The sequence below is a fragment of the Gymnoscopelus microlampas genome (genome assembly GCF_963454915.1).
Source record: "Gymnoscopelus microlampas genome assembly, chromosome: 10".
NCBI classification, from domain to species: Eukaryota; Metazoa; Chordata; class Actinopteri; order Myctophiformes; family Myctophidae; genus Gymnoscopelus; species Gymnoscopelus microlampas.
In genome coordinates, this window is record NC_139947.1 from 36,152,332 (window position 1) to 36,177,769 (window position 25,438).

Below are 25,438 nucleotides of genomic sequence, written 5' to 3' on the forward strand. Positions count from 1 at the left end.
GGAGGTGCGGGTGACGAGCTGGGGAGATGAAGGAGCGAAAGCGAGCTTAGGTTTTTTTTTTATCTAGCGGTGGCATCCAAGCGGGGAAAGCGTGGGCAACGGTTGTAGCGGCGTCGCTCCTGGCCTGCTGTTGACAGGCAGGCCAAAATATGTCTTTCTTCTACTGCTGATTAAAGAAAGCCAACAAAGGGTGGAGGGGCACAAAGGACTGACATGCACGCTCACCCATCACACTCACACACGCCTGCCAAACGCCAAGACAGAATAGCCACAGTGTATAGTCTCGTTTGTTGCACCTATACCACCGTTTTCCAAACAGTGGGTCGGGACCCATGTTTGGGTCGCGGACCAATTTTTATGGGTCGCGACTAAATATCCCCTTTTTTCCATTTCCTTCATTTAAATAAAAAATATATAGATTTCAAAAGATTTAAAAAAAGGTTAAACAAAGGATTATTTTTTTAAACAAAAGAAAGTTTGGGAACCACCGACATACTGTACGAATAAGTAAGGTGCTCTGAAGAAGCTGAAATACTTTGTGTAAGTCACCAAATTGTACAGCCATCTAAAAACAGACACAGGATTTAAATAAATAGGAAAACAATGCATTTATTGCTTTTCTCGTAAAACAACGGTGTGGGTGAAAATTCAGTTTTTAAGAACGTCTGTAATGTCACAGAGCTTTTTAAGAGTTCCTTAGTAAACCATAAAAAACAACAATGTCACCTTGAGAACAACTCTAAATATCTTTCCTTAGGTTGCAACTGTACCATCACATCTTCAACAATTTTCACATTTTCGACTATTTGTTTTTTTTTACTGTTAAGATCCCATGGTCCCATAGTAGGTCAATATGTGTAAAAGAGTCCCCAAATGCCCTAGAAAAAATTATAACAGTTATTTTTCCAAAAACCAAAAACATTTCCCAGACAAAATGAAATGAGTCAACCTAATTATTGTGCTCCATGTAATGACTGACCAGGATCACAGGGACTTCAGGTAATGTCAAGCAGCAGACACAATGAATTTGGGAGACACTGCCCCCTGCTGGCGATCAAGCGAAGAGCTAATAAACTGCTGATACAGCAAAGGCAAACAGTGACACAGGATCACTATCGGACAAAAACAAAACAGTAAAGCACAATTTGCATTTTAGAATGCATGTTATTTCAATTAATAAAAATGCACATTTGGGAAGATTGTTATGTCACATTCGTTCTTTAAGCAATAAATACAAAACTAACCTATGCATTCAAAAGTCCACAAAACAACCTCGACCAAATCAGAAAAGACAATCAAAAATCTCTGAAAAGAAAATGTCTTTTCTTTTCTGTATGCATCGAATGGATTGCATAATTGCAGAAGTTAAAAATGTGCTTGAAAGTAAAACTTGCCATAGTAAAAAGTATTGCACCTTTCCCCCACAAAAACAAAACAACAATTTCACAGTTTGATTGGTCTAAGGCTGAGATCTCTCCTACAGAGTGTCACTTGGCAGTGTGACTTGGCATCAGGAGACCCCATCATGGGGCAAAAGACTTGTACATGTCTTGTATAAAGACTGTGTAAAGTGTAAAGCTATTTATTTTCATTTTCCTAATGTATTGATCTAAATCACAGATATCCCCAGACAAGAATAAGACTTCCATCATTTAGAAAACTTAACTCGCTCAATGAAAATACGCCCAAATACTTTTTAAATCCACGAGTATGTTCGATTTGGGCCTCTAAAACGTCTCCAAAATATCACCATTAGCTTGTTCCCATATTCTCTGTGGATCAATTGATGGCGTATCGGCACACAATGCCTCATTTGCTCCCATTAGAAACTCCCTCACTTCCTCTCATTAACTAACACAACACCAGGGCAGAGCAGGCAGTGAGACTCACAGGGTGAATTCTAAAGCCTAACTTGTGCTCCGTTGCATGACGGTGTCACGTGCCAAAAATAGCAGACCTACAAGCACACGAGGCGTGGCATCTGGGACGCATTGTGAGCTTGTAGGTCGGCTATTTTCGACGCGCGTCACCGTTGTGCGCCCAAAGTATGAATCTGGCTTAAAATAGTGGTACCACGTTATGGAAGGGAAAGCGTGGGGAAGCCGCAGAGAAAAGAGCACTCGCCCGACCTGGAGCAGGAAACGGAAATGTTGTCATGGCCACAACGTAATGTTCCAAAATAACTCTGCTGACTTTTACATGTGTTGACAGAGCAATGGCCAAATGATGGATCTGGTATGTTTTGTTTTTTTCTTCCCGTAAGGCATCAGGTATTGTGGGTTGCTTGCTGTGACAGATCACATTGCGGCAAGACCCCCAATCGTGGCCATGATCCCTTTTGTGCCGTTCCATTCATCATAAATGGCTCAGGTAAATGCCTCAAGCAGGAAATGTCCTTGCCGACAAACTGGGTTGGGGGGCCCAGTGTTCGACCCGTCTGGGTCACTCAATAAGAGTTCAGCTCCCATTGGACAAACTGCAGGCAGATTCCTCTACTCCCGTCTCCTGGATTGGGGGTGACCCAGATACCGATTGGCCAGAAGATTGGCCTTCAAACTGCCTTTGATCCGACAGTTACTCGTTCCAGGGGAATACAAATAAATATTCCAGGGTTAGGAAAGGCAACAGAACTGGCGAGAGAGTGGCTAGAGTCACTGGATCTTAGACAGCCCACTGGCCAAGAGGAGTCTGCTGAAGGGTACGGTGGAGCGTGACACCGTCAGGGGCAGTCGGACCCGGTGGAGACCTGCAAGGCAAGACAACAACAGTATGACTAGGGATATCGATATTGTAATAATCAATAAAAGAATCATCGAATTAATCTACAAGCTCACAACGCATCGCAACATGTTGTGAGCTTGTAGATTGTCTATTTTCACTATTCTAAAACATATTTGAAATATACATTTCAAGCAGGAAAAGACAACGCGATCACCATATTACAATATTCCAAATCCAAGATGATATCTAATCTCGCATCTCAATATCGAGAATAATATCGACATATATCGCCCAGCCCTAAGTATGACTCAGTCATAAAAAAAGGTGGAGTGCATTAATAGCAATGTTGAGAAAGAAAAAGCTGATTTGGGTGAAAATAAAAAGTTCCATCAATCACAGAACAAAAGCGAGCAGGGAGGGCAATGGGGAACACGCACGGAGAGCGGCTGTACAGCTGAGATGCTATCTGTGCCACGAGGAAGGGGAGTGTGCGTGTGTGTGGCGTGTCTGCGCTCCGAGCCGTTGTTTGTGTTGGGCGGAGGGGTAGAGGGTGTGTGTGTGTGTGTGTGTGTGTGCTGTGAGGGGGGGCCGGAGGGTCCCCAAGGGGACCCTACTGGCTTCTTGTCCCTTTAATCAGTTTTCCTGAAAGAATTGTACACTTTCTATCTGAGGAAAAGAGACCAGCCCAGAGGGAAATGTGTGTTGGGAACAATTCTACATTGTCCATCCAAGTACGCAGATAGAGATGTACCGATACCAATTCCCATAACTTGCATATCGGTCGATACGGAGTACCGATCCCATACCATTGTGTAATTAAAATAAATCTAGGACAGTGGTTCTCAAAGTGGGGTCCAAGGACCCTGAGGGTTCCTTGAGGGGGTTCCAAATGGACCCTTACAAGTACCGATACCAGCATTATTGGCAATATCGGCAGCTTTTCCGATATTGGTATTGGTATCGGAACAACTCTATACGCAGACTTGCGTATAGAGTCAAATCGTACAATCAAAATACAGTACAAGTACAAGTACATGCATCCCACTTCACTTGTATATTTAAAAATCACACCCAGTGTGAAGTGGGTGGTGTGTGGTCATCACAACATGACCACACACCAGGAATGACTTTTTTTAAAGTCCATACTGCTATTCATAGGGCTGCACATGTGTCATGTGTTTCGCTAGCCAATCACAGTCCTGAATTTGCAAAGTCAGCCAATCACATTACAGTTAGTGGTGATGACACTAGCTGTAATGTGATTGGCTGACTTTGCAAAAGTATCGATTTGCATTAACAATGGAAGGGTTAGGGGGTATACAAATCTTTTGGTCGGTGTCCAAAACTCACTTATAGGGGGCGGCTACACCGCCCCAAAAATCACACCCTGTGTGAAGAGAGTGGTGCCTTTGATGAGCCCCGTATTGATGTGATGTTGTCATCAATGTTGTTTGTTTATTGGACATACATACATACACCCGGACACACAGACAAAGTCAGATATAGGAGTGGTTGGCACCACTCAAAAAAAAACACACCCAGTGTGAAGAGAGTGGTGCCTTTGAAAGTGTAACTGGTTGCATCCTTGTGTTGCAATCAGCAACAATATGTTGTCACGTGTCACGTGACAACATATTGTCACGTGTCACGTGAAGCTTGACCAATCAGCCGTGCTCAAACATACGGACGGACGGACATACGGACACACGGAAAGTCAAATGTAGGAGTGGTTGGCCACACTCAAAAATAATAAAAATGCAGACTGACCAAATGCACGGATGAGCTCTCTCTGTACAGCCCAGGTCACAGTTTTGATGAGAGAGGCGGAGGTAAGCCCAGCAAACACCATGTTGTAAAGGAACACAATGTAGAAGTTCCCCAGCCAGTTGTATCGGCCAAAATCTCCAAGTAGGTCAAAGCGGGTGATCCCTAAGAAAACAAAACCAAAAAAGAATTACATAAAATAGACAACTGAAGGGTATTGGTCCAAACACAGAATAATCAGAATGGAAAATATTTAGAACTGGTTCAGTGAGTGGCCAGGGATACAGGGTAGGTGGGCACTAGGGACATCTGGGCACCTCGATGTAAAATTGGCTATTTTGTCCACGATGTTAAAAAATAAAATATTTGAAAAATGGTCTTAAGTAATGTAAAGTATACATTATGTGAACATGCACTGTACATCATTATTATCAGACTTCATTTTATCCTTCAACTTCTTGTTTATGCCCCAAAATACAGGTTTTGTAGCAATTGTAGAAATATTAGACTAATTATTATAATTAATATTGTTGAATGTTTAAGCATGTTCTAATCATGTATACTTCGTAAACATTTTCAAAATATTTTATTTAAAAAAATGTTGGAAAAAATAGCCAATTTAACACCAAAGTGCCAACCTATCATGTTACCATGGCCACAAGTCCGGACCAGGCACCAGCAGCCAATAACTGCATACACACTGCCCTCTAGTGGACAGTAATATAACTACAAGTAAAAATTGCCTATTCAGCATAATCTCGTATTATGCATGTCATTATTTGACCCAGTAGTAGTTTAACCAATGTTCTTACACAGACCTTGCACTTTGTAAGCCACCCCTGGATAAGGGTGTCTGCTAAACACCTAGATCGTAACTGCAAATGTACAAACAATGTATTTTATGACCACAGGCTTACCAAGTGTACGTGAAAAGACTGGCAGCGCCGAGCTGAGCACAAGCAGTGAAACGCAGTTCCCAATTATCTGAAGGGGCAAAAGAGGCACAAATGTTAGGGTTAAAATGTTTCGGTCGGCTGCTTGGCTTGAGAACTGAACATCAGACAGAACAGAATAGATAGAGATGCACAGTAAATTAAGGGACAGTTAATTTAACTAATGCTTAATTTATATTCTGTCATACAACACAGTATTATCCTGTATCGTCGCTGTCAGGTGGAAGGAAACCACGTCCAAGTCCATAACCTATTATTATTTATTATGCAAAATAATAACAAAACAGTTATCGCACAAAAGTAGTGAAAATAGCCGATCTACAAGCTCACAACGCCTTGTGATGCGAGCCGTGGTGAGCTTGTAGATCGTTTATTTTCAATACTTTTGTGCAACACTTTTGTATGATGAAGCAACCATATCAGGATTAAGACTGTGAAAATGGACCAGTAAGTACGGGTGCACAGGCCAGCAGTGGTCTAACCTGTGTGAGGTTGGTGTCCTGAGCACGAGGCAGCAACCCCGTGAACAGAGGAGAGCTGTAGAACCCCACCACTGAAGACACCATCAGGTAGCTGAGCAGAGTTACCGTTAAGGAAGAACAGTACAATGAAGAACCACACATGTAATAAAATCAAACTCCCGAGAGGTTCTCGGTTTACCTCGTGTTTACCTTGCTACGGTGAGTAAGGATTAAAGGACGACTTCACCCATTTTCAACTGATCTTCATGTAATTGGTCCTCCCCAGCAAGCACAATGACGTTATGATGACGCCCGGTCATCACCCCGGTGACGTTCAGGACTACACTACGTACAGCCCATATGGGGATGATCTTTACGTCATTTACAGGGCGTCATCACCGGGACATCATATGGACATTTGGACAGCAATTTTGGGTGATGAGAAATGTGTCTAGATGACGTTTTTGTGGTCAGGATTAATTTTGGTTGAAATCAGGTGATATTCTGGGCCAGATCTGACTTGTCTTGGTTTGACTTGATCTAGCCCCAATCGAGACGTCACTGATTGGTCCGGGTCCTGACTGTGCTTGCTGGGTCACTAATGCTCATCACAAAATGGTAAAAAAAAATAAAAAAGCATCATGATTTGGCAGTTTTTTTTCACCCCAAACATTTAAAAAATCTTATTTTGATTTTTATTAACGCAAGAACAATGGCTTCCATTATAGCATGCAAACTTTCCAGGAATAGAAAGCCTCCAGTTTATATTAGCTTGGATTCCCAATCGATGATGTCACTGGTAGGCAGGTTTCTGAACTGTCCACAGCCCTCCTCTGAGACACAGACCGAGTAGACAAAAATGGTGTCATCTTATAATGAGCATTAGTGAGGACCAATTATATGGAGATAGGTTGAAAATGGGTGAAGTCGTTCTTTAAGAGCTAAATGCCTAAATTGTAATTGAGAGGTCGCAACTGGAAAGATCCATCTGTGCACAGACTTGAGAACATGCGCTAAACCAGCATAAAACCATCCCCCCACACATCTGCAACAAAGTTCAACACCAAGAATGTGGTGGGAGGTTATCAAACATCACACACACAGCACAAATATCAAGGACGTTATACACAGCTGAAAGTCTGAGGTCTTTGAATTTATTTGACCACTTGAACGTGGCTCGTGCGAGACTCGGTCTGCATGCTGCATGTGTGTGGCAAGCAGTCACATCCTGAGTGTTAAAAGGATACAATATGAGGACAATTTGTACTGCTGCTCCCAGTGATCCAAATACGGAGAAGGAAACAGCTCCTAGACGAGGGTCCTGAAACACACACACACACACACAGACCAACCATCGGTCAGCTTAAGTTAATCAAACTAATCGATTTAATCTACTATAAAAGGATTGATTTTGATCAAATAATCGATTTTCAGAAAGAGCTCATAGCCAATCTACAAGCTCACATAGCAACACATTTGCGTGACACCGCTGTACAACAAAGTATAAAACAGGGCATAAGTGGTTAATCAGACTAATTGATTTAGTTTAGATTAGATAAAAAAAAAAACAGAAATCATTAAGATGCATTTCCCCCCCCCATTTGATTTGTCGATACGTAATATAAATAAATAATCAAAAAAGGCCCTTCTCGATGATTAGATTTATCAAAAAAAGCAATCCATACAATAAATCGCCCTACACACCACTGTCACTAATGTATCTTCCCACTAGCCTCACCTCCATTCCTCTGGGCATGGCAGTCTCATCAAAAAGCAGCTCCAGCACGTTGAAACACACCATCAACACACACACCACCTAAAAAAAAAACAGTGACATCATGTGTACAGCGATGAAAACACATAAAAAAAGGTCATGGCATCATCATACTGTTGAGTGAAAAAAAAGGCACATGGAGTTTTGATTATCAGCTCGGCTTTACCGTGAGAGCTAAGAGCAGGAGCATGGCCAATGGGTAGCTCAGGTTACGTTGCCATGGGGATGCCTTCCTGCGCATCTCTGCAGGGGAAAGATACACATGAGAGAGAGGAGAGCAGGTCAGTGTATGGGCGTACCGTTACAGTGTCATCGCTGTTGAGGAGAGTCTGGCAGCGCCAGCAAGTCTTGAGGCCAATACATACTCAGGCCGCATCGCTCGACAAAAATGGCATACCAAATACAATTAAACACGCCATTTGATGTGGTGTCTCAAACAGTTAGTGAAGAAAAGGAGAGGAATTCCGCACGTTGTTAAACAGCTCCCAGTAGAATTGTGCTTCTTTAATTATTATTCAATAAAAAAATATATAATTTATACTGGGAGCTGTTAAACAGTGTGCCCCTTCTTTTCTCCAGTATACGTATTGTTGTCCAGCACCTGTATATTCGTTTTTCAAACAGTTAGTGAACAGACCATTACCCAAGTGACACTAATGAGCAAGTAAAAAAATCTCAAGGCACACTTATATTCATAGCAAAAGAAAATAGCGGATCTACAAGCTGAGGTTATACAGCTTTTGAAAATCTTTTTACAATTTAAAAATAACACAACAATAATAATATTTGCAAATTTCGCATATTATTCAAATATTTAAAATGTTCCCTATAATGACATGCTAAAAATAGGGACACCAGGTTGAAGAGTGGGAGAAAATAAAGGGTAAAGATAAATAAAATAAAATGCCATAACTTTTTGTATAGTACAAAAGTGTACTTATGTACAGTACTTGAGTAAATGTACTTACTAGTTACTTTACACTGCATAGAGCATAACAATGGCACACACACTAACAAGAGCAAGAAACTGTATTTGTCTTTTACCCAGGTCGATGCGCTTGGTTTGGACCGCTTGGAGCTCTTTCCTCATCACCTCCATGTTCAGCTGAACCCAGCAATTACCACCGCCTACAACCAAAACACAACACACACTAAATCGTTGGTTCTCAAAGTGGGGTCCGAGGACCCGCAGGGGTCTATGGGGGGGTACCAGGGGGTCCCCAGCAAAATTAGTTAATAAATCGTCATTAAAATCATTCAACATTTCAACCGCTTTATCCATATTTTATACTTTGGCTATTCAAAAATAGCGGATATACAAGCTCATAGTGTGGCACCAAGTGCCAGGTGCGGGGCTATGAGCTTGTAGATCTGCTATTTTTGAAAAATCTTGGAAATGTGTGCAAATCTTTTTTTTTATGTTTTAAGGGCGAACATTTTTAACACACATCTTTTGCTTCTGGGGGTCCCTGGCACAACATATTTTCAGGTGGGGGTCCGCGGCCACATACATATCAATTTGGGGGTCCTTGACATGAAAAAGTTTGAGAACCACTGCACTATATCACAACAAAATAAAACACTGAACAAATCAGTCAGAAGAACATGTTGTATCCAGTTGAGCCCTAGCATCCCTATTCTGGGGAGGGGAACATCTGCCGAAAATAGCAGAATGTAGATCAGCTATTTTCGGAGAACAGAATTAGAATAGGGATTATAAATTCAAAACAATGACACAGCTGTCGTTAAAATGGAGGTCAATCTCTTCTTTGAGGCAACACACGTTTGCCAAATATTGGGAAAATTGGATTGAGTTTGTAAGCCCATCGAGACCATAAGTCTGACTATTAACCAGATATGAAGATTCAAATAACAAAAACACACTTTGTTACATTGAGATTGCCTGTTTTTGTTTTATTGTGTATTTACGTTTGTTTGGATAGCCGTTTCGCCTGTTCACATATTGTTTTGGTTATGGAAGAATTAAGGGATAAATAAAAAAGGGGAATATCAGTGCATAAATGATTCAGCATAACAGTAAGAACTTCCACACAGAGACGGGATCTACTGTAACTATGAAAGGACTGGGAAACGTGGATTGATGTGAGAAGCACTGACATGTATGATGCCTCTAATGAGAATCCCCAAATAAAAATGTGAATAAAAAGAAACAAAAAAACAAACAAACAGGGATATCGCCTTTTACATCTCGCAACCCAGATGCCCTCAGATCCCAATCTCTCGCCCCCGGACGTCTGGTCCACTAGGGGGCGACGAAGGCAAAACATCAACAACAAAAAGAAAAACAGTGGCCCACTCACGGTTCAGTTGCCTGGAGAGCGAGGCCTCCTCCAGTTGTGTGCAGCTCAGAGTTTCTTCTACATTTTCCAACAACTGTGGGCGACGCAAGACAAGTTAGACGAGTTAGCTTACTGGGTTTGAAATCCACTCCATGGCAACAGCTATGTGAAGTGTCCATTTGGTTGCTCAAGCTCATATACTGTACAGAAAGGGCACGTTATATTATGGCTGTCACTCACCCGTGGTTTGACCAATAGGCTGCCAGTGACGCTGAACATTCGGGACAACCCAAACGGAGTGCACACTGAACAGGGAGAAAACAAAAACACTTTAAATTCTGTACCGTTCTATACTTTTATACAGTATTTTTGTGTTGATTTATTTAGTGCTCTATAAACAACATATTTACTTCATTAACTCATTATTTTGTAAAACACATCAGTTAGAACCTTCTCATTCCCACGGCTGTGGCTTACTGATGTTCAAACACTTACACAAAAGTAGCAACACTCCAAACAGAGAGATGCCAGAGTACAGGTAAGGCAGGTAGTACTCCCACAGGTCTGTAAATAAAGAGGAGAATTATGTCATTTGTTCCCACCATGAAAGCCATTGGATAGGTAGCTGGATACTAAAAAACAAAAACAAATCACACCTCTAGTCATTATTTAAAAACAAAAACCACATAAAAATACAAATCTACAACTACATCAATAACAACATCTCGCAAGCCATTTTGAAGAGAGCCAATGCTCCTACAACAACAACTACATTAAAGTCATCTACGTGACATACACTCAATGTAACATTGTGCCCATGGCAGCAGCGGCAGCAGCAGCAGCGGCTGACTCACCGTACAGACTCTCCCTGGCCATGTTGTGGTGTAGGAGGGCTGACGCCACCCACACGGTTCCCAGCGCCATCAGAGCCAAGAGCAGCAGCAGAACCACCGCCTCGTACACCCGCGCCATCACACCCTGCACACAGTAACAACAATTGGTTAGATGTAGACTACAGGCACATGAGACATGACATATGGAGAGAAATTACCATTATTTTCATCATCATCATCTAATGTTTTAACCACATGAACCCCTATGTACTTATTTGAGTCCCACAGGGGTCTATACTAGGACCACTCTTGTTTTTTTACCTCCACACCAAATCTCTTTACTGAAAATAGCGGATCTGCAAGCTCACAACGCATCGCAGAGTGAGCTTGTAGATCGGCTATTTTCGCTGAATGTTATAATAGGGATGCTATGCTAGGGGTCTATGTGGTTAAAGCTGAGTGATGGATGGTGCTATATTGTGGGAAGAATTCCAAAGCCTGTACCTTTTTGGACCCAGCAAAACCCTCAGACTCCGTGAAGAAGTATGCAAAAGGCATGAGGAAGACCAAGGACAGATTGGAGAAGAGAAACACTAGGTTCCACAAGCCTGATAAAGAGGAATAAACATCATCCAAACATTAGTGGTTTTCATTCCAAGCATTCCTCTTGGTCAGAAAACTGCATGTAATGTATGAGCACTACCACGTTTGGCCATTGAGAGGCAGTGTAGTGTGATGATAATGTCGGGTCTCACCAGAACGTTTAAGGTGATATCAGTGCAAAATGTTCAACATGGTAAACAAAAAGAAGGGGGGGGGACTGACATACAAACACTGCACTTTCGGAATACATATTTCCTCTGTGGAACTGTACTAAATGGCACATGTACTTTTGAACTTCAATAGTTTTCCACTCAACCTTTCTCCAACACACTTGACAACACGCTGCGATGGCCTGGGGGAGGATAGACTTGAAAAACCACGTCTGCAGAGCTCATGTGGAGTAAACAGCAGCTGCAGAAATTCATTTCCAAAAACGTTTTCTGAACACAACCCGGCCGATGATGGATTTTGGGTTCGATGTCAACACTGATATTTCGGAGTAACACAAATTCAGATATTGATATGGACTGATAGTCACACATTTTTTAGCAAGGATCCAAATCAAATAGTTGGGACAGATATGCATCTACAGTACATGGTTTGCTATGTATTGTTGATGCAGTGACATGAAGGTGGTCAGGGATATATTGTTAGGGCTATGTTGTAAACAGAAAATGACGGGGCTGTTCATTGACTTTTCCAGCAAAGCATTTCACAAACTAGTTAGCAACTTGTCATGAAGACAACACAGAGAACGTGTTGGAGTATGCTTTGCTGGACAAACTATGCAATGACGATAATGTTTCTAAAAGACCTCAAACGCTCTTTCCGCTTCATGTACTGGAATTTCTTTGATTTTTTTTCCACATCATAACAAAAATAAGCCGGGCGATAATATCCGTCTGGCCCCACACAAAACAGTTGACAAGCATGTCACACAGAACAAAATCCATAATAATTATCCCTTTGTACACAAGGCTGGGGGTGTTGTATTGACTGAGCGCTGAGCAGTGTTCCTCGTTCATTCCAATATCATTTAAAAAACAACAGCGCAGTGCTGTCTGTGGGAACAGAGCAGCAACTGTGACCTTTGGTGGTGTCAGCTAGTAGGCGATAAATAAGCATTACCATGGATGAGTGATCCGTTGAGCCACTGCATGTAGTAGCTCTGTGGGAAGGTGAGCAGCACCTCGTTGGACAGGATGGACATGGGGAGCAGGAGAACCGCGCACACCGCCACAGAGAGGGTGAACGTGCACAGCCACAACCTGAACACACAGAGACAAGCAGGAGCCGTTGAGTGAATATTTTCAAGGGATGCAAATATCAATTATTTTCTTAGCGATAATTCTATTGATTACTTTTTCGATTAATCAAATAGTTGAGAAGTGTGTTTTAACAATTTTTATATATCGACGAATCAACAAGAAAACAAAATGGCATTTTTTTGGGGATCGACAAAATCGAATAACCACTTAAGGCCAAATATTTTACTTTGCTGTTAAACGTCAACAAAAATAGCGGCAATAGTTGATCTACAAGCACACATTGCGTTACATACAGTATATATACATTTTTTATATCGATTTTATTCAAATAAATTATCATTTTTATAATCTATTACATCAATTAGTTTGATTAACTGTTGCACCCGTATTATCTTTCTGACAGATGTGCATCTGTGACTGTCACTGTTTAGCCCCTAGCCAACCAGTGTTGGACTAATACTGAAGTCCAATTCATACTTCCTCGTACAAAGTACAAATTAGCCAAAAATAGCGTGACGCTTTGTGTCGCGCTATTTTCGGTGAGTGACGCGGTCGCATGTTTGAGTATAAATTAGGCTTCAAGGTCCTGTGAGGTTGGAGAGAGGGAGAGGTGTCAGACAGTGCCAGCATGGAAGGACAAAGGGCAGAGAGGAGCAGCCTGGAGGACAGGGCAATAAAACGGCAGCCAAGTGCAAGTGGCCCGTGTTGTCACAAAGCCTCCACGCTGACACAGAGCGAGTGAGAGCAGAATGCAATGCATGCTGGGTCAGTCAATCATTAGGGCTTTTCACTTACGCAATTTTGTTGACGGTGGCATCTTCAATGTCATCTGAAAGAAAAACAAAAAACAAAAACATGTGTAAGATTATTACTACTATATAACTGATCCAGAGATTAGTTGAAAGATATCAACAAATCAATGTTTGCCGGCATGTGGCATGCAGTTACTATACCATGTCTCCTTTGTTTTAAAAAGGGACACAGTATCAGGTAAAAGAATCTTGGCAACTGAAGAGACGTTGCAAATAGATTACTGTATAACCCCCCCCCCCCCCAACCAGATAAAGAGAAAAATGTGGGAATGTGAACAGAATAACATTGTGTCTGTTCCGCTTAGGTCCGATGAAAATTAGCGAGTGTGGATGGATTTGCTCCTCTTGAGTGATATGGGAAAAGAAGCGAGAGAGAAGCAGCCCACCACATGGGCTCTGATGGGGGAGAGGGGGACTCTACGCTCAGAACACTTTGTTCAAAACACTATATCTCTTGAGCAGAAATTACTTCATGTTTTCGGTGGTTTTACACAGACTATAATGCCTAGCAAACACAAAAGGCGACAAAAGGAAGGTAATCATCTCGACACAAGTCTATCTACAAAATATGCTACTTTTGGGTAATTAAAAAGGTGATACACTTTTAGGTAATTAAGAGCACTTTTTAAAAGCTAAATGGATTGATGTTATGCCAGGCAAACAACACTTTGTGAGGGCAGATGACTCAGTCATGTATAAATCCCAGTCTCAGTAAACATGCACCAATGCCTCATCATGCTTGTTGTGTTGACACATTTGACCAAATTGACTAAAACACATTCTGTTTTTTTTATACTATTTTAATAAGTTTGATTTCTATTTCTAAAGTAGTTTTTCCGTAACTAAAATGTTTTTTCTCACACCTAGCTTTAGTTAATAATGTTTTACAACAGAAACCTGCTCTTTCAAGTACATTCTAACATTGTAAATGATGTCAAATCTGTAAAACCAGTTCCATGACTAGTGAGTGCCAAAAACACTAGTCTTATGTGAAACACAGTTATATATTGCACAATTGCCTTTTAGCTGAAAGGCACAACCGTCGTGTTGTTGCCGATGCAGTTGATGACATCAACAGCAGCGGGGACTAAATGCACAGCATGTTTCCAAAGTTTGCCTTTTCCAAAACCCAATAAATGAGCTGGCCATCATCCAGACTTCAGCCGAGCCCAGCCTCAGAGATGCCACAGCTGTTTCCAATAAGGGGAACTTATTACATAACTTTTAACCCAATTCTAAAGCGACACTTGGAATGTATGTTTTTAGCGGGCGACTATAAGTCCAAGTACATTAGATTTACTCATTTGGTTCCAAAGAGATGCCGTTTGATTACATTACATTATTTTAACAGCAAGTGATCACGCATGTGGCCCGTACTTATAAGAGCAAACAAGCAGCTAATGTTCAAATAAGCTGTAACCAAACACTTACACTATACAACTAATACACCAGCTATACTGTCCAGACCCAACTTCAAAATTACGGAATCGATTAAATAGGCTTGCTGTTTGTCACTGGTCAACAAAAGCACTCTTTGAGACGTTCTTGCCCAACCAAAGGGGGCTTCAGCTAGGTATGATGCTGTGTGTTTATCTTGTAGGAACATTCTTCACCGCCCCTCCCTCAACCTGACCCATGGGGAGTCTGCCTGTGAGGCAGTGGTTACATGTTACGTAACTCCCTTTTACAATTTGCAGGCCTGTGTTATGGTCAAGGTCCAGAGCCTTCGCTGGATATAGTTACACCTGGACACACTGTACACACAAGTATTCAACAAAAAAAAAGGTTTATCAATGTCACCCCCAAACACACACATTGATGAGGTATATGGGTTAGTGATGTTTGCCATTAAAAAGAAAAAGAAAAAGAAAGAAAGAATATAGTAACAGTACTGATTAACCCATTTAAACCTTTTGCTTTTTTGTAACGTATACGTGTTTTATACCTTTAATTTCGGGAACATGTTTTTACATCATTTTATATATAGCTGTATACAGTACATTTATTTCTCAGCTTCGGTAGCAGATGCAATAAAAAAACATCTGAGAGCTTAAACCTTTGGCTATTATTGAAATGTCCTTTCTTTTACCATATTGTCCATTTAAAAAAAAACATTAAAAATGACCAAAAAAAGTCAATGCACAAGATTAGAATGTCTCTATCAAATAGATTGTTAGTGTGGACGGAGTTACTGAATGACGCTTTAACACACTAGAATTAACAAATATAGTTCAACATAAACATCTCTATTTTCAATTAAAGGACATGGTGTTACGTAATTTAATGTACAGTAATATTTAAATATATTGGTGGTGACTGGACATCACCTCAACATAACACTATTGCACATCCAGGAATTAGAATTTAAAGCATTTAAATGTAACTTGTGTGCTGACATTTTTTACCATTGAGCTAATGAACTTTGACACAGTGGCGTGTTCTACCGTCAGATGCTGTGTACGGCGTATACCTTGAGATTTTTTTCGTCACTACCGTATACCTTCAAAAACTGTTTCATCCATTGAAAACGCGAGAGCGTATACCCACGACCACGCGCATCGTATCGTAGCGTATACCTTCCGAAAAAAACTAGAACACAACACTGCTTTGACACGATCTAAATGTCTCAATAACCACCCCAATTGTGTAAGTTAAATTGTATTAACATACTCTACCATACAGGTTGGACAAATTTGAATTTTATTAATAAAAAAAAAAGTTAAATAGTGCCACTTTAACTGATATGGTTATCAATTTTGTAATTCTAACGTATGATTCAGAAAACATTACAAAATGCACCAAAGTTTGTAAATGATACTTAACTTATATCAACTAACTGACAGCTACCTAGCTACCGACTGAACCTACAATCAAAGGCACAACCAGACCGTACCTATAATCTTCCACAACAACTACAAGGCTATTTCCTCCAGAGTCGGGGGTTTCTGTAAGCTAAGTTATACGTCTGCAGTGCTTGCACTGGAGGTGTGGCCTACGTTCTCTTTGGAAGAAAAATTCCAAAACATCAATGTAACCAGCATGCTTTTCAACACTGTCATTTATCCCTCCGGCGTTGGCCCAGAGTGACTGCTTTCTCTCCGAGCATTTTGAGATTCTTTAATGTCTGCGTTAACGATAACAACCACTTTTTTCCATACTCACCAGTGACAAAGTCAGCGTTTTTCTTGAAGTGGGTGAGTATGATGTAAGACACCATATAGAGGCATGTGAACAGCAGAACGCAGATCTGTTGAAGAGGAAAGGAAAAAGTAAACATAAAATTAATACCATCATTGTTTTCTTTTCCTTTTTTTGCCTTTGCCTATACCAGGGCATACAGTTGCTAAAACAAAGGATACGCTTTGAGTTGGAAGAACAGTTAGCTTTAGAGACATAAAGCATTCACAAGCGGTCCTGTTCTGAGTTTCTTAACCACGTCACGATCCTGGGCATGTTATAACATTCAGTGAAAACGGGTGAACATTTGACAAAAATATAAGATCTACAAGCTCACTGCGCATCGCAACGAGACGCATTGTGAGCTTTTAGATTGGCTATTTTCAGCCAAGAATATGACGACTATAGGCCCCTAGGCCTAGGGGACCCTCCCTGGTCAACCAAGTATATAGGGTTTAAGTGGTTAATCAACCATTCTAAGCTCATATCTCTGAGCCAGTGTATCTGATAGGCCAAGAGAGGCCAAGAGAGGTGGGATATGTCCTTGACACAGATACAGAACACCCAGAGAAGAGACAGGTTAACAGGCTCAAGTGATAAGGATAAAATACATCTGAGGGTACAAGGAGTGGTAACGTGGCTCTGAGATAACGATGACATAATTGAGACCCAAGCTGACTCAGACAGTGCCACAGTCCTTAACAATAACCATGATGCCAGGCTTGTGCCATATAGGTTGGCTCCTCAAGAAGAAGAAGAAGAGGCCGATTTTATCATTAGTTTTCCAGTTCAGCGTAAAAACATGGCAGGCTGCATAACGCTGACCTTATAGTCCACCATGATGTGAGCAACGCAGCTACAGCAAATCAAATTAATAATGGGTGTTAGATTTAGGTGTGTCAACTGTCAATGTGTACTGACAGTACAGTTTGTTTACTACGGTCTATGCTGGCACATTGGCGCACCGAAATCTGACACACCCATTATGAACTTTATTAGCTGTAGCGCTTACTAGCCTGCCATGTTTTTAATCTGCTGCAGTTTTCAACCTGAACTGGAAAACAAACTATAAAATAAGCCTAGGGTTTCATGCCCCTTTAAATAAATCAAATGCATCACTTCAGAAAACAACAAAGATTAGGCAACATTTTGACATGGCTCTGCCACAGCAGACAGATGGAGTATGAGGATTACCAGTTTATCCCAACATGGGGGAGGTGTGGGGAGTCATGAACAAGTATGGATTATGTCCGGAGAATAAGTAAGAGAAGAGAGAGAAGAGAGAGAGTTAAATGGATAGTCTCTTTGCTGACCACAGAGGTCTTTCGCCAGAAACTTTCTTTGTGGCCTGCATATTTAGACTAAAGCCTGCCCTGCTTTCACTCTGCAATCTGTTGTCTGCTGTAGCATTCAATCTTTTGCTCCAAGGGAATGCTATTGTATGGCTACTAAAGGAAAACAATAATATCACATGATGCCAGTCATGCCTCCACCCTAAAGCTGGTAATAAGATTCTTAAACATTTGAAAGAAAACCCAAGAACCATTGAGAAGGACCATATCTTCTAATCTAGATAAACCGAAGATACAAACTCATATTCAGTCAAATTGAGCTGAATCAAATCCCTAGAATGCCATACAGTCAGGAGACTAAGCATGAAACATGCAGGCCCTGATTTCATAATATCAATAACATTAATTTATTTCATATTCCATTTCACCCAAAAACTAACTGAAAGGCAAAACTCCATCAGGTTGCTCCACTTCCACTCAAATGCAATTTAGACAATTTGGTACCAGTCAGAATGTGTGAATCACGAGGTGGGTTTCTTGAGCAGGGTTGGGGTGGCAGGGTTTTGGGTGGGACGAGGGAGAAGACACTTATTTAGAAGGATATTCTAGGATATATATAAATGTATGTTTTTTGTTGTAATATTTGAGAAAACAAATAAGAAAAGACCTTGAAGGAGAAAAAACTGTGTCAACTGTTCCTGTGCAGTCAGTGCTAAACTTGTTTCAAACAACGGTGACACAAATATATATACACTGGAAGAGAACTGGCTTTTTGATGACACTGCCGTCTCTGACACGGCATAATGGGTAGGAGAGGAAACTTGCGCACACGGTAAAACCCTGAGTGTAAATTTGGCACCGTCTGTCTGAGGATTCTTGCTGTGTGGAGCTCAGAGGAAGAGCAACAAAGGGGGCAGGATGCAGGGTCTTGTCTCAGGGGTGACAACAGCAACAAAAGACAATAGGTGTGAAGAGGAACCTCCGGAGCATGGCAGCTACAGTATGTGAGAACAGGGATATGGTTGCCTGTCAAAACCGGTTTGCAAGGACGAAGACTCGAGCTCAATGTACTTATGATTCGAATAAATCACCATGTTATCCAAATCAGCCAAACGCAACTCACTGAGGACTGAGGTACTTAAGAAATGTATTATTATGATTGAAATGTGTGTTTAAAATAAATTCATCATGTTTCAGAATGCCACGCTGCATATAGTCTAGTTAGTAGTGTGCACACTGCAGAGTAGAGGATTACATTAAGGGAAACGAGCAGAAATGTCCTTTAACAACAAAGAGACAGAGCTTCTTTTATTCTAAACTATGAACAAAGGAAATGTTATACAGTAGTGGATCCTGGGACATATGGTACTGTAGCAAAAGTGGGGCTCCCCTCCCCCTATAGGCCTATTCTATCCATGAGTGAAGAAGTTGAAAAGGCTGACCCAATTCTCAACGCCAACAATAAAGATTGGGTAAAAAAAAAACATTGTCTCATGTGCATGTGCAGACCTATATACTGTAAACAAGTAAACAAACCGTTGGCAAGAAAACAAACCTTCACTGTTTCATTAATTAAAAGGGAGTGCTTATGAAGCTGACAGATGAGTGAAGGTGCATACTAGCAGAACCTCCTATAATGACAAGCAATAGTTAAGTTGAATATTGAATAGATAGGACCACAATGGAAACAAGTCCCCAGGACTTTTTGTGTGTGTTATCTTTTTCGCCTAAATGTATGACTGTACCTCATGCCGTTTGCATTTCTGTCTAATAAAGTATTCAATCAATCAAAGGTCTGCCCCACCTTTCTAACAGGACTGCCAAAACCCTTTTTTTTGTTTTTTGATCGATTGAATACTTTATTAGTCAGAAAGGTAAACAGCACGTGGTACAGTAAGACATTAAGGCTAAAAGGATAACACAAGAAAGTGTTTTTATTCTTTTTGATACAGCGACGTTACGCCCTAGTACTGTACGTGCCAATAGAGGAAGGGAATTGACATCACAAGTGAGTTGGAGGTACAAACTACAAAGGTGCTTCGCCTTCTTTGGCTCCTTTTTGTGGCTTGGGAGCTTAAAATATTATTTGGACGTCCTGTCTACATTTTTCATGTTGCAGGCCCTAGCACTACAATACTTACAATAACCATAGTTTTGCAAAGGACAAAAATCCGTCTCACAAACTCAACGCTGTTACCTGTGTTGTTTGCACCTCCAAGACAATGGCGGACTCGGCCATGCCCCAAAAATAATATGTGTCTCAAAGAATTGTCACACAAACTAACTAATCGTAGGCTACTTTATACCAAATAGAAATGTATCAATTGAGAAATGAAGGGCTTATAACAGTGCAGCTGGTAATGGTCGCTGGTACTATTCTAAGATGGATGCAATGTTGCAGCTTTAAAAACAGCAACGTGCTAAGCATAACAGCTAATCAGATCAGGCTTTGGAAATGTTCAATAGTTCAGTCTGAATTCAGCAAGGAGCCTGCTATAAATCCAACAATGGGAATGCAGGAAACAATTGCATGAATAGAGGAGGGTGGGATCAAGCAGAATAAAGCCCCTTAGTCCAGGGACTGTAGGTAGAAACACGTGTGCTTGACTGGCAATGCCCAAGACTGGCAGCACTTTGCCAGCCGTTGAGAACAGAGTTTAGGGGGCGCTCAGCATCCATAATCATGTCTTTGTGTTAACAGACCACAAGAACTGAGAATTTGGCCAAACCTTTTTAAATGCACCAAGTGCCCTCAACAACTTTGTGCTGATGAAAACAAGCTGAAGCTCAGCATTTTTCACCTATCTTTACAACTTCCTTCTGCAGAAAAAAGGAAGCAGACAGCTCACAGCCTCATACTTCTGGTTGTCACCGTAATTTAACACTAACGAATACACCCGGTTTCCAGGGGAACTGGCATAACAGCATTCAGCTTACTCACTTGCTCAGGTTGGGCTAATTGTTTAGGGCATTGTGTACAAATGTCTTATATTAGGCTAGATTTTATCACAATAAAACCATCTATGGCATGGCAAAGCAAAGCCAATTGCAAATATCTTGCAGTGTGTAGCTGCCTTAATCCAAACAAAAGCAATGCAATTATGTTGTGTGTTCAGGAGGTATAAAATGTAGGACATTTAGAGAAATGTCTTAATGTAATGTTCAAAGCTAGAAGTCGTAAAACGGAATGTTCTAGCTAGGCCATATTGCAGTTTATCCTCCTAATTAGATTAAAGCAAACAACACATAATGTGAATAACTACCATCCCATCCTAGTTTACTAAAACAAGAGATCTTCAGAAGTAGTGGGTAACCGGCTAAATGATTGATAGTTAGGAACCGAATGGACCCCTTATGGGTCTGTAACTCAAGAGAATGTACAAATGGGACCAAATAGACCCTTATTATGGGTCCATTTGAACACTCTCAAGAAAGAGTAAATCAACACTGAGGATTTTACTGCGAGGGGTCACTGTGAACTAAAACCATGTAGTGAGTGACCACCACCAGAGATAACAGCCTCTGTTGACCATGATGATGGAGAGTTGAGCGCTGTACAGGTAAGCTGAACACTTGAGGCTGTCCAGGAGCTTTAGGGGCAGTGTGACTCAGACCATAAGAGCATTAGGTGAAAACAACAATGTCAAAACAACGGCAATGGTATACATTTGAGGTGTTCTTTGTAATACTCTTCTCACTGGAAAGACTGTGAGTAAATATATCATTGAAGAAGCTACGTGCGCGTGGTTATTATTGTTGTTTTTATGCACATGGAGTGTATTGTTTACATGGTTGAACTGATGACCAAAATAAAAAATTGTGAAGTGAAAGTTATCAAGCAGTGTAATCCAGTGGTGTCCTCTTGTCTAATAACACAAAACTGAAAAAGGGTTTTGTTTCGCTGACTTCATTGGCTGTGTGGAACCATAATTAATGTGGTACCATGTACTCAGCTATTCATGACCTTTCTTTAGAGATCTCTTCTGCTTATCAAGGATATATCACACTGATCACTTGTAGACCAGGTAGGACAATGGTGGACCCCTTTATGGCATGAGGCTACATTGTGCAAGCGGCTTATCAAACAGCCGAGTCAACACAGCAGATAACTCAATCAGTAGCTAAAGGCTTCAAATCGATGTTTGTTAAACAAACACTTCATACTTCCTTCCCTGTCTGAATATAAACAGAACAAATGTGAAGACAGAGAAGAACACAAATTATTATTCCATTCACTATACACTTTAGAGCAGTGGTTCTCAACCTGTGGGTTAGCAACCCCAGGGGGGTCCCAAATTATTTTGGGGGGTCCCCAGATGATTAGCTTAATGTGCAACATTGTTTTCTCACTCAACAGTAAACAAGCCAACATACAGTATACTTGTATACAGTATATGTGCACATTTCTAAAGTGACAATTTAAGGACTTTTAAGACCTTTTTCATACCAATTGGGCAAATTGTCAAATGTTACGTAAGAGAGAGGTAAAAATTGTGAAAATAGCCGAACTACAAGCTCACAACGCCTCGCAATGAGTCGTTGTGAGCTTGTAGTTCGGCTATTTTCACAATATATATCCGTGGAACCGAGTCAAAATAAATGTAATGCCTACAGATCTAAGTGCTTGTCAGGGTGAGGGGTCCCCAGTTCAAATATGATTTTTTGGAGGGTCCCCAGTTCAAATATGATTATATAGGGGGGGTCACGGCCTGAAAAGGTTGAGAACCACTGCTTTAGAGAAGGTGCATTCATGAATACATGAGTGACACTGTGGACTGTGCACAGTCCATAGTGCACAGGCTGTGATCTCCTACTACTGCACAGGGGGGGAATCGGATGTAAGTAAACGCTATACATTATTTATAGAACAATAGATGTCAGATCAGATGATGAAAGTCTAGGAAGTTCTCTCAACATGCAGGCCAGGGCATACAAGCCTGTATCAAGGAGCACAACCCTAGAATGGGCTGATATTCCATAATATTGTCTTTCCAATAGCTGATGTCATATGTTGCAAGTGCAATAAGCCATTCTAGGCCAGGGCTATATGTGATATATAGCCAGCCGTGTACAGCGCACCCAGCAGACATAGGTATCAGATACGTCTTGGTAATCAGAACATGGAGTACAGTAAAGGAACAGCTGCAATTTTCTGGGTTAAAGATCACTATCCAATGTATGCATCCCGGCTGTAGGCAGCTCATCTAACCTGATCTTCAAGTTGAGACTGACATTCACATTATACTGTAACTTTCAGAGTTCCTTAAACGTGGGAAGAATCAGAGATATACATCAGGGGGTAAATGCATTACATTCATCAGGGGGGAAATGCATTACATTCACAACACAGCAGAATATTTAGCCCTAGAATGGCTGTGATATGGCTGTGACATACATTTCATGTATTCCAAATACATGAAATGTATACAACATCATCAACAACATTCTAGGGCTTCAGAATCTTCAACCAAGTGGAATCGAGCTGTGTCAACACACACACAAACAGGCATTTAAAAACACACCCCCCCTGGACGTGATGGGGGTCATTTCAGGCCAGTATACAGAAGGGCCCCGGGGTGTTAGACAGAGAGATTGGCCCCTTTGTATTGTGTCTCAGCCACATTCCTACTATAATGACCAGCTGCATCCACATCCACACACACACACACACACACACACACACACACACACACACACAAGCGTCTATGAGCTGACTGGTCGCTGAGTTCGCCATTCACTAACGCAAATAGCCGATCTACAAGCTCACAACGCGTGAGCTTGTAGATCGGCTATTTGCGGTCAGCGAGCAACACCTCCGTACGGCTTAGTATAAGTAAGGCTTTTTAATCTACAGTTTAAAAAAACTGCCAACGAGCCGTCTGAGTGAGTCGTGACACACAGCACGCCAGACTGAAAACGTGCACAAGAAGAAATGCATTTAACGGATTGTTCTTGTGCTTCTTTTATCTTGTAATGTAGTTTGTTGTTCATGTAAACAAAAGGTTTATCACGTCAGTTATGATAATAACTTACTATTGTCTCTCGGACGCGGTTGTGGAAAAGTTGCTCTCTGATCGACACGTCGTCCGCGTCCATTCTGATTCTCCCGCAACCATAACAGTGTGTCCTGTCCTGTCTGTCCTGTCCTTCTTCAGAAACACCGTGGCGAGGAGACCATCATCATCTCTTTAAAACGGATACAACGTGGCTGTCTGTGTCTGCTTCGCTCAGCTACATTTAACATGGTCCGAGAGTAATGAAAGGTGTCCCGCTGCCTGTGTGTGACTGTGTCTCTGGAACACTGTAGCAGATCAGTTCAGCCTGCTAAAGACAAGGAGGGGTTGAGAGAGAGAGAGAGAGAGAGAGAGAGGGGGCGGTCCGAGGGACGTGTGGTGTGGTAGTAAACCAGTCTTGATTGATTGATGCATTCAATTTGATTGATTGATGAATTGAATACATAGGACCTCAATGGAAACAAGTCCACAGGACTTTTTTGTATTATCCTTTTTTAGACCAAGTGACTGTATACTCGTGCTGTTTGCATGTCTGTCTAATAAAGGATCCAATCAATCAATTGACGTTTTTGAGTGGTGCCAACCACCACTCCAATATCTGACTTTGTCTGTGTGTCCGTCCGTATGTATGTCCAATAAACAAACATTAATGACAACATCAATACGGGGCTCATCAAAGGCACCACTCTCTTCACACAGGGTGTGATTTTTGTATTGATTGATTGATTGAATTCTTTATTAACAATGGCCCTGTTTGCAAAGACAAGCACAGGGAAGTACAGTTCAATACAAGGTCTGTTAAGAGGATTTTAAACTCAAGAAAGCACTATGGCTTGTTTCCATTGGGGTCCTTTGTACTCAATTCATCAAAACATTTAATGACAGACATACTGTATATGCACTACTGTGCAAAAAACAAATATAAATATGTACAGTAAACATCATATCAAAGGGTAGAAATCGAAAACAAAAATATGTACAGTAAACCGTGGGGGGGGGGGGGGGGGGGGGCTTCTTAAAAATGCCCTATTTGAGAAAAAAAAAGAAAATAGAAGATCTACAAGCTCACAATGCATTAAGCTTGTAGAGCTGCTATCTTCACTATTATTTATATTTTATTTAAATTTCAGAAAAAGTTTTGGAAAGTGTCTACATTTTAATACAGCATGCTTTGATATTACAAAGAAAATGTACTTTTGAATACTTAAGCATTTTTAAAAGCATCTACTCCAATACTTGTTGTAGTTGAGTAATGTTTCTCCAGGAGTATCTAGACTTGGACTCAAGTACTGGGGTAGAGTACTTTGGTCCACCTGTGCTGCGAGTAGAGCCTCACTTTGAAGCATATAGTGATGTCCAGGACCCTTCACTGACCTGCTACAACGATACATGCCCAGCAGGACCATAAGGTCAGCTGACCAGGGTCTATTGGTCATTCCTCACACCAGGTTGTGCGGCAATAGTTG

The 25,438-nt window shown here is 41.1% G+C and overlaps 1 protein-coding gene across 1 annotated transcript; it reads right to left on the minus strand.

Moving 5' to 3' along the window:
• Positions 1-589: 589 nt before the first annotated feature.
• On the minus strand, positions 590-24,243 carry lmbr1l (limb development membrane protein 1-like). Its single transcript, XM_084070413.1, has 17 exons — positions 23,992-24,243; positions 16,652-16,736; positions 13,473-13,506; positions 12,538-12,677; positions 11,311-11,414; positions 10,828-10,951; positions 10,469-10,537; positions 10,214-10,278; positions 9,995-10,067; positions 8,718-8,801; positions 7,840-7,916; positions 7,638-7,715; positions 7,147-7,220; positions 5,921-6,011; positions 5,403-5,469; positions 4,489-4,650; positions 590-2,746 (listed from the first exon to the last, which is right to left on the minus strand). Exons 1-17 carry the CDS (start codon positions 24,052-24,054, stop codon positions 2,652-2,654), a joined length of 1,485 nt encoding a protein of 494 aa, XP_083926539.1. The 5' UTR covers positions 24,055-24,243; the 3' UTR covers positions 590-2,651.
• Between the last annotated feature and the right edge of the window lie 1,195 nt (positions 24,244-25,438).

Bases quoted from the DNA above. Each gene is read 5' to 3' on its own strand.
- lmbr1l (XM_084070413.1), bottom strand. From the start codon at position 24,054: ATGGACGCGGACGACGTGTCGATCAGAGAGCAACTTTTCCACAACCGC. The intron at 10,538-10,827 runs GTGAGTCAGCCG...CTTTATTTACAG, and splicing joins GGCCAGGGAGAGTCTGTACG to ACCTGTGGGAGTACTACCTG. The intron at 2,747-4,488 runs GTCAGTCTGCAT...CTTGCCTTGCAG, and splicing joins AGAGCTCATCCGTGCATTTG to GTCTCCACCGGGTCCGACTG.